The following is a 9,675-nucleotide window of genomic DNA, read 5'->3' on the forward strand; positions in this document are numbered from 1 at the left end:
GCTAAAAAGGGATAAAATTCTGTAGCACTTCTAATAATTGGACTGCTGTTTGATATTGGCAACGTAATTTTGACAACAATCAGAAGGTTTTAAGAGAAAGAAGTTAATTACTTTGCTATATTTATTCATGCATCACATTGTATACCCATCTACAGTTCTCGATAGTAATCATAAATGAATCTGAGGGCAACGCCATTTGACCAACCGAATCCAGACTGAACCTCATATTCACCGCCTCCGCCATACTTCCCCGCAACACCGGCATCGTACTTCTCAAACATCGCTCCCGTACTCCGGAAGGCAAGCATGTTAGACTTCACCCACGTCTTAGCAATGGTAGATGCTAGGCGAAGAGCTGGAGGATACCTCGTATTATGCAGTCCTTGAACGACGATATCTTGTAAAGGAGCCCAAGCGTTGGGAAAATCCCACTGTTCGCCGGTATTGTCCAGAGAACTGGGAACTCCCCCAGCATAGTTGAGGACACCTTCCTTACGTAAGTATGCAACCGCGCGTCTTCCCAATTTGTGCCCCTTTTCTCTTGGGAAACATTTAGCCCATAAGGGTGCAAGGTTGCTTGGGTAAAATTTTCTTCTATGTTTGGAGAGCTTCAAATCGTAATCGTACCAAATATTATCTTGCCTGTTCCACAAGATAGTGGCCGTCGCTTCTCTAATTTCGAGGAATTTGTTGTACCATATGGAGCTTTGACTTGAATTTCCCAGTACGGTATACAGGTCGGCTATGTTTCGAAAGGCCCCACATAGAAACGCATTTAAATCTACAGGAATAAGACGCGTGATCTCTATGTGCGACAAGTTTGCCAAGTTACCGCCAAATTGATCAAAAATCCAGCGATTTGAAAAGTCCCAACCACTCTCGGCGCCACTTTTTAAGTTAACGTAGGTTTGCAGTTGCTGCGCCGTTTCGTTGAAGAAAGACGCCGTGAGAAAATCCTCACGGTAGGACTCCGGGCGTGGTCCTTGGCTTACAGCTTTATATTGGTACAAAGTATAGGCTCGTTCACCTCTCCGCACTTGTACTGAGCGAGAGTTCCAAAACTCCAACTCCTGCGCTAATGTATCAATGTTCTGCTTTAACCAGGTTACATTCTTGGTTTCGCGGTAGTACAGATGTGCCATAAACGTAAGTAGAGGTGGATGTGACCGTTTTAAGTAGTAGATCCTACCTCCATTTGGTATAAATCCAATTTCCTTCACTATTGAGATAAAATTCTCAACCATTCCTCTTGCCATTTCATTCATGCCACTGAGTAGAAGACCGTCGATTATCCAGTAGGAATCCCAGTAGTAATACTCGCGGAAACGTCCACCTGGAATAATGAAGGGATTTGGTACTGGAATAAAACTATACGAAGAAGGGTCATTGATCACTTCCGCTCTCACCCTTCGCACTAACTGCGGCCATATTTTCAGCAAGTCTTTGGCAAAATTCTGTACAGTTTGGTTAGTAATTTCCTTCAGAAACGGTGGACTAAGGTTCAAATCAGTCAAATTGTAGCTCTCCAATTCGTTTCCATCTTCAAAGTTTTTATCAACAAACAGAAGGAGTTCTGATGATGGAATCTCATAGTTGTATTTCTTTTGCAACACTTGGAAGTTAAGTAATGTTTGGTTTTCATTATTCTTCATTTTGAGATCCACGAAATGTTTTCCGTCATTAAAGATGCGAGCCATTTGCACTGTATGTAGTAGCTCCCCATGGCAGTATATTGGACTTTTACACGATGGTGGTAGTTCACTTTGAACGTAATTTATGGCAACAAACCAAAGTAGTACTGCACATTTCATTGTGCTGGTACGAATGCAACAGGTTCTGAAAACCCTACAATGTCATTTACTGCATATATTTCACAATGTATGACTTGTGTACTACTATTTGATACATGTAGGGGCAACTATCTAGGTGCTAATTGTATAGATAAGTTATCACTTTACTTTATTTTTACTTTGTATATAAGTCGCTTGAGTATACAATGCAAATAAACGTTACGACATAATCTATCCGACGTACCTAAATCTTTTGGCTTTTGGTTGTAAGGTATTCAGGAGAAGAAGGGTAGTAAAAAGTCAATTTTCGAAAAACTGATATATCATCCCTACGACTCGTACTTTTTAAAGCCCTAATTCTGTAGCCACAAAGGTATGAGCAACCAATCTATACAACAAAATAAGAATGTGAAGGGCATTATAGTATCATAAAAAATCTATGATAAGCGCGCATGACTGTTCATGTAGTTCTCCTTTATTAATACTTTGGGTTACGTTATCCCAATGGCGACTGCGATATGTGTAACTATTGTATAATTTTATTTTTTCCTTTTTTAAGGGCGAACAACAAACAGTATAGTTTTGTTCATAAATTTGTGCTTTGTGCCACAACATCAAATGAACATGATGATCGAATTAGTTGGAAGCAATAGTAATAAATGTGTCATAATCAATGAGTAACAAAGCACATATCCTCTAGGTATCATCGACCATTATTTCAGATAAACGGAACATACTTTAACACATGGGCAGAGTATTTTGTCGTACACACCGATCTATAGAATCAATTACCGAATTTTGTGTATCTTCTAGTGAGAAGTAGTTTAAGGCTCGGACGGGGGGGGGGGGGGTGAAATCCCCGCAATATGGCTACTTTACAGTTGACCTGTACTTTTTCTTTGCCAAAGAAGAGAAGACGGGCGCTGCTGATTACGTAAAAACAAAATTTTTTGTTCGACTGTCGGTCCGTGTGCGCTATACTTCACTCTTTTTAAAATGGCTGATCGTGTTGAAATTTGGTGTACGGGTGAATGAATATAATAATCAACATATTTCATTCCCTATGGCATGTATCGAGTGTCCACTCAAACCGACGCGTGAATGCGGGAACGGGAGCGGGATTTCATTTAAAATATGGATAGATTCTTACGCCCCGAACGCTTTGACGGAGATCTTACTTTAAGTTCCTCCGCCTTTTGAGAACTTTCTCGCAGCTCGAGAAGCCTCATCTTCCTCTACTACAAAGGACACTGACCCAACGACTAATGTCCAATTGCTGAAAGTGAGGAAATTGTTGCGAGACCTTGATCACCAATAACACGAACCAAAAGAAAACGATGGTTATCGACTACTGTAACTGATTGTTACAAATAAAAGGGTGATCCGGTAATTCCTCCGCGCCGAAGAGTGAGTGCCCATTTGTATTGGTAACTCACAAATGGTTACAGATCTTCTCAGATTTGTGGTGTAAATTCTTTTAGAAATGTCCTTGTCCTCTTTATTGTTGTAGGTAGTACGTTTGGAACTTACCTTTTTTTTTTACTTCCGGCTATCTCAGTTACCTAAACAATGGTATAAAATTAGGAAAGAATTTAGTTCATTCCGCTTTTACTGATATCTCATTAATTGTCAAGAATTTGTGTCCAAAATTTGGGAAAATATTAGTTCAAACTTTACACTCCAATATGTTTTGGAGAGCTTATGTAAATTTCAAAATTCGCACTCTTTGAGGCAAATATCTCTTATACTCTTTATTTTGCAGAATAATAATAATTCCATGAGTTAAATAAAATTGTAACAGATTTATTTAAAAGTAAACACTGAAATTAAGTAATTTGATATAAACACACTAAAAAGCGAAAAACAACCTAATTCCTACTAATTATTAATTCAAATATATAAGTCCAAATAAACCCATAAAGAGCGTTTAAAAAAGCGACAGAGAACCTCGGTATGACCCCACGGAGTCATTGGATTTGACCCATTTTCAATAGGCTTATTACAAGTGGCATATAGGTCAACTGTGCAAAGTTTCAACCAAATCGGTCCAAGAGTTTGATAGTTATCGTGTTCACGGACAGACGGACATCATCGACTCCCCTATAAAGCTTGCATCGCTTTGCTCTGTCGCTTAATAACCCTATCTTAAAAATCTAATGATTATGTCCATATACACAAATTACAATAATTAAAAGTTTATAAAATAGTTTATAATGGTGCACGAATATAAACGCGTTTAGATGAATCACTTTTAGTATTTTGAAAGACACGTCGAATGTTAAATTTAAAAATAGGGTCTCGACGAAATAACGATGGTCGATCCGCCACCCCAAAATCGTCCTGAAAGCTTCATTTTCATGCCTACTTTCTGTCAGGAAACTTAGTTTCCTACTACGTTTCCTGCCGCTTATCACTTTTCTGGCCGCATATGTCACTTTACCGGCCGCATTTTTGACATTTCCAGATGTCTATAATGACTCCTGTCATCACTGACAGATTGACTTTAATCAAAAGTTCTATATAAAAGTTGAAGTTTTATATTAAAATACAATTTCGGGTAAAATTTAATACAAAACTCGTAAGTAAAATGACATTACCTGACTCGGAAATTAAAGTACTCGGCCCCAAAGGGGCCTCGAACTTCAATATTTGCTCGCCAATAATGTATCATTTTCCGGACTTTTATGTAACTATTTTGGCATAAGGAATAGAAAGTGAAAAAGTGAGATTTTAACTTGACGCTTGCGGCATGATACAATTTTTAGAATATGGGAGTATAGGTGCCAAGGAATCTGCAGCCCAGTGCACCATATGAATCATTATATTATGTTATCCATTCAGGATTCTTCTAACGCCACAAGTCTCTATACGTTTCAGCCATTTACGTACCACATTCTAATACAGGGTGGCCATTTGAAAACGAAACAGAGCCTATTTTGGGGACCTCAAAACATTTACGAAAAAATCCTCGGACCCGTCAATTTTTGATTCAAGGGGGAACCATTTTTTTGCTAGTTTCGCCCCCCTGATGGCAAAGCCATAGGGGGGTGGCAAGCGCCCCCCAAAATTTTAAATCGAATGGGGGGTCGAGTGATACCTTATTTGGAAGGTATTTTTATGTAGATTATAACCCTTAAGTTTTTAATCAAGTAAATGTTGAAAATGTTTGCCTTCGACTTCCATAGAATAATACAGGTTTTGTTCATACATTTCCCGTACATTTTGAAAAACTTCTGGGGTGATTTGACGACATTCGTCAATTATTTTTTGTCGCAAGTTGTCTAACAATGTTGGCTCACTAGCATAAATTTTAGTTTTTAAATGGCCCCATAAGAAAAATCTAACGCACGCACTTAAATCCGGGGAACGAGAAGGCCATTCAAAATAGCACCTTTTCTTCCAATCCATTGTCCTGGAAACGTTTGGTCCAAATATTGACGAACCCTTGCAGCATAGTGGGGTGGCGCACCATCTTGCTGAAATACTATACTAGACTATTTCCAAGTACTCGTTGTTATTTTCTAGTATCTCCACTAATTCTGGATGAATCGTCTTTTGTAATAACTCCAGGTACATCTCTCCTGTTAAAATTCCAGGTAAAAAGAAAGGGCCTACGATATGGTTACCAAAAATGGCAGCGCAAACATGCGATGGACCTGTCGATTCTGGTGTTGTCGATTAAAGATCTGGGCAGTTTTATTAGCATTTTCATTGTTTGCAAAAAAGAAAAATTATTTCAGTGAATAAACCATTATCACTGTTCAATGTACCGATTTCACTATTAAACTTCAAAATGCTGCTATAGTAATGCTCTCAACAATAACCAAGATTTGCGTTGCAGAAAAGGCATATGTACTTACGAGTATTAAAAAGAAAAAAAAACAACAAAAAGTCGGTTCAGAATGTAGGAGAACAACATTTTTTGTATTTACTGTTGTTTATATTTTTGTTATTTAACTAATTCATTTACAAGAATTTTTTTCATAAGAAAATGTTGACATAATTTTATAACTTTTATTAGCCCCTGTATCGACTAGGCAAATTAATAGCGATTTAAAACTTAAGGGTTATAATCCACATAGAAATACCTTCAAAATTAGGTATCACTCGAGCACCCATTCGATTTAAAATTTTGGGGGCGCTTGTCACCCACGTTAGGGCTTTGCCCTCAGGGGGGCGAAACTAGCGAAAAAATGGTTCCCCCTTGAATAAAAAATTGACGGGTCCGAGTATTTTTTCGTAGATGTTTTGAGGTCCCCAAAATAGGCTCTGTTTCGTTTTCAAATGGCCACCCTGTATATATCTCCTTGTTGTTTTGTTTTTCTCGACAGCATTTCTCGAAACGGCCCAATGATTTTGTGGTAATTGGCGACAACCGTTTGTTCTTCTTCACGGTAGATTTACAACTTTCAAATACCATCAAATACACTCAAAATGCTTAAAATCGAAATATATATAGTGCAGTATAGGTAGTAATGCAAATAATTACCATGAAGTCTGTGGAATGTCCCAGTAACAATTGAGAAAGTGCTTATTTTGGTAAAACAAGAAAATGATCTTAATCTTTTATTATAATGTGTTAAAAAGTGTAAATTAGTTGCGAAATTAAAATGTAACTTTCCTTTTATTGTAAAGTTTATTACTTAACAACTTCTTCGCACTCATAAATCAGTTTTCTAATTAACATTACCTGAACTCAACAATTTTGGATATCACAGACTTTGTCCGCAATACTCTCCAATTCTATCTGAGACACAGTCAAATACGTCAAAAGCGATATCGCACGTTTTTCCTTTTACTGAAAAAGGTAATGAGACTATACCTAACGCAAAAACTGACGTAACTTACTTGTTATTGAATGCGGTGTTGGTAAATGCTTCTTTTGGGCGTCAACTAAACATTGACTTACAGCTTGATGAGATGCGAGAAGATACTCCTGATCCTGTGCACCTTCCGTATACAAAGCAATAAGACCTTCCGCCGTAGGAAAACCGTTACTGTTCACCTGCAACAATAATATGTACAATTCGGCGCAGAAATAATAGGGCTTTACTAACCGCTTTCATTTTTCGGTAGACGCATTGAAGCAGGCACTAGAAAAAGTAACGCCCTATATAAGTAGGTCGTCATTGGACCGATATTAGTTTTTTTTATACATTTGTAATTACAATTACAACACTTGTTAATCAAATTGCTTGCGAAAAAAGGAAATTGCACATTTACCCAGTTATACCTATCTACCAAATGACTTTTTAATTGATCTTACTCCTGCAATTCTTCTTTCTTCCTCCGTGAATGTTTCGCGCTTTCGTCGACTTGAATTAACACTTTGGTTGTCAGTGAGAAAATGGAAGGCCTCTAAAAAGACATCGGATTTTTAAACCGTTAAGATACGTCGAAGAAGACCGAGACCTGACAATAAGGCCGTCTTAATTTCTTCCTGGCACTGGTTAACCACTTTTTCAATATTTTTGGGGGCCGCAATAGGAACTTGACATTTCAAATCCTAAAATGACACCATGAATTCAGAAATAAAAGATTACAACGCACTTTAGCGTGAACACCAACAATCGTAAGCACGACAATGATGGAGAAAAGCCTTAACATGTACATTTCGAATGACACCGACACAACAAATAACATTTTTTCGTATAAAGGAGAAAATTATACATTAAACCCCCCAGCATTATCCCCGTTTGATGTGCAGCATGTGCGTATATACAGCACTTGATTTTCCGTAGAAATAATAGCGAGATTCTTCAACTTTCACCAGCATGAATGAGCATTAATTTTTTGTCCTGATTGGGAAGACACCGAACGAAAGTATTCACATTATTAGCAGTAATTAAATGTAAATTGAACATTATGCACGCGGTACCGTTGTGGATACCGTTGGTAATAATATAAGTTGTATAAACAACGAAAAAATGTATGTTGATATTTATTCGTTTTCCAATTTAGGGGAGGAATAGCATTTGCACCCCGGTAACGAAGCAACACCCTGCACAATAATTACGCGGAAGTCGCAAGCATTAGTAACGCCAGTGCATACAAGATCTTGTTTTTTTACGCAAGACAAAAATTAATTAAAGTAAGGTCAGTTAATGTGAAATGCGGGCTGTGGGATGGACTTCCGGGACTAAAGAATTTTCAAAAATGTTAAACTACTTTTTCATCTTTAGCATTTCAGGGGTAGCCGCAGAGAAATAGCGCACCCTGTACTATATTAATTTGTTGAAATTATAACAAGAACGTTGCTTTTATCATTAATGTATTATTGAAAGTCACAATATGTCCATTCTTATATTCTCATTGTTGGTAAACAAACTAGCAGTTCTGCTTTTATTAATTTTATTTATATTATGACAGACGTTAAATTAACATTTTAATAGGTTTGAATCAGTCGCTCTTTAACTTTGAGGGTAGATAAAGTGAAACAGATGATTATGCATTCTAATGGCATGCCTTATTTCAAATGGGACGCAGAGCACGATATAAAATGACTGTCAGAGCATATGACAATGATGTTTCTGAAAACGACCGCGACGGCAGAACCGAAGCTTGCTAATTTGGATGTCTAAATTAAGTTCAGAATTGTCATCACAATGATTTATATGGCTTCTGCAATAAAATAAAGTTTTGTATTATACACGACGATAAAGGGAAACTAACAATCTCGTGAAAGTTAATTAACCCAAAATATCCCTTTATCGTCTTATATAATAAATAATTATCTTACGTTTCTCTGTTTCTATCCACTAATCTGACAGGTACTTGTTTGATTCATATCTATTTAAAGTAGGTAAAGGTTCGTGTTTACACTTGAAAACTGTTCTTTTAATTGGTAACATAATTTTATAAACGTTGCCTCTTACTTGAGTAAATCTCATTAATTTGATTATCATTATCAGAATTAATAGCCATTTGGATAAAGATTCTGTCTGACAGGTATTCGATTAACATTGATTATCATTATCAGAATTAATAGCCATTTGGATAAAGATTCTGTCTGACAGGTATTCGATTAACATTGGAGTTGTCAGAAAGGTTAATAAGATCGTATTCATATACAGTGGTATTTATTAAGAAGTAGACATAAGGATTTACATGTATTGTGTATTCTTCGTATGCCACTTGGACAAAATTAATATCCATAAATTGAAGCCGGTTTGATTAGATTCGCAATATGGTATGGACATTTTTGTTGCTAAAGTTTCGTGCTCATCACGTAGTCAACTATACCATCGAAGCGACCTGTTTCCATATTTCTAAGAGAAATTTTCCAAGGAGAGATAAGATTAATTGTTATCAAAAGAGAATATTACACACGTCAGTTACTGTAAGTTATTTTAAAGTTTTTGATTTTTTTAAAGTAGTAATGAGCTATCTTCAGGAATTTGCACAAGTAAAATGTTGTTGTAAGTAATTTTAATACTCCTAAAGTAATCGACCCGTGGAAATTATTTGTACGAAACAGATTTTGTATTGTATATATTGATAAGAATCGGATCCAAACAAAGGATTTTGGTTATTTTGTTTCATTTATTGGAAAATTGGATTTAATTTCAGTGATACCATTCCTTTGGTTGGATTAAAATTTTGTTTAGCATTCAGAGGTGTGTGTATATTTTAACCAGGAGAATGTACCAGGAATTTATTATGCGGTAATGATGAACTTTAGATTAGGATTAAATTTAGCATTGACACGTGATCAAAAAACAGGTATTGAATTTTTTTATTTCTTTTTATAAGCCAAACCGATATTTTAAGTCAAAGAAACATGGAATTTGATCGCTTTTGTTTTACCTAATATACAGTGCGTTCGAGATAAGAGGGTCACCTCAATACCTTTTTTATTTGGTGAGATAAGAAAATATAATTTGAT

At 36.5% G+C, this 9,675-nt stretch overlaps 2 protein-coding genes across 2 annotated transcripts; both read right to left on the reverse strand.

Annotated features, from left to right (window-relative positions):
- Positions 1-103: 103 nt before the first annotated feature.
- Positions 104-1,910, reverse strand: LOC116171935 (trehalase-like). Its single transcript, XM_031488986.1, has one exon. The coding sequence runs from the start codon at positions 1,809-1,811 to the stop codon at positions 150-152; it is 1,662 nt and encodes a 553-aa protein (XP_031344846.1). The 5' UTR covers positions 1,812-1,910; the 3' UTR covers positions 104-149.
- A 4,507-nt stretch (positions 1,911-6,417) lies between these two features.
- On the reverse strand, positions 6,418-7,432 carry LOC116171954 (general odorant-binding protein 70). Its single transcript, XM_031489015.1, has 6 exons — positions 7,341-7,432; positions 7,203-7,296; positions 7,057-7,148; positions 6,848-6,883; positions 6,639-6,795; positions 6,418-6,588 (listed from the first exon to the last, which is right to left on the reverse strand). The coding sequence occupies exons 1-6, from the start codon at positions 7,401-7,403 to the stop codon at positions 6,503-6,505; spliced, it is 528 nt and encodes a 175-aa protein (XP_031344875.1). The 5' UTR covers positions 7,404-7,432; the 3' UTR covers positions 6,418-6,502.
- Between the last annotated feature and the right edge of the window lie 2,243 nt (positions 7,433-9,675).

Source organism: Photinus pyralis, unplaced genomic scaffold (assembly GCF_008802855.1).
Source record: "Photinus pyralis isolate 1611_PpyrPB1 unplaced genomic scaffold, Ppyr1.3 Ppyr1.4_LG5, whole genome shotgun sequence".
Classification (NCBI taxonomy): domain Eukaryota; kingdom Metazoa; phylum Arthropoda; class Insecta; order Coleoptera; family Lampyridae; genus Photinus; species Photinus pyralis.

Bases quoted from the DNA above. Each gene is read 5' to 3' on its own strand.
- LOC116171935 (XM_031488986.1), bottom strand. From the start codon at position 1,811: ATGAAATGTGCAGTACTACTTTGGTTTGTTGCCATAAATTACGTTCAA.
- LOC116171954 (XM_031489015.1), bottom strand. From the start codon at position 7,403: ATGTACATGTTAAGGCTTTTCTCCATCATTGTCGTGCTTACGATTGTT. The intron at 7,297-7,340 runs GTGCGTTGTAAT...GTGTCATTTTAG, and splicing joins TTGTTGGTGTTCACGCTAAA to GATTTGAAATGTCAAGTTCC. The intron at 7,149-7,202 runs GTCTCGGTCTTC...ATGTCTTTTTAG, and splicing joins TAAGACGGCCTTATTGTCAG to AGGCCTTCCATTTTCTCACT.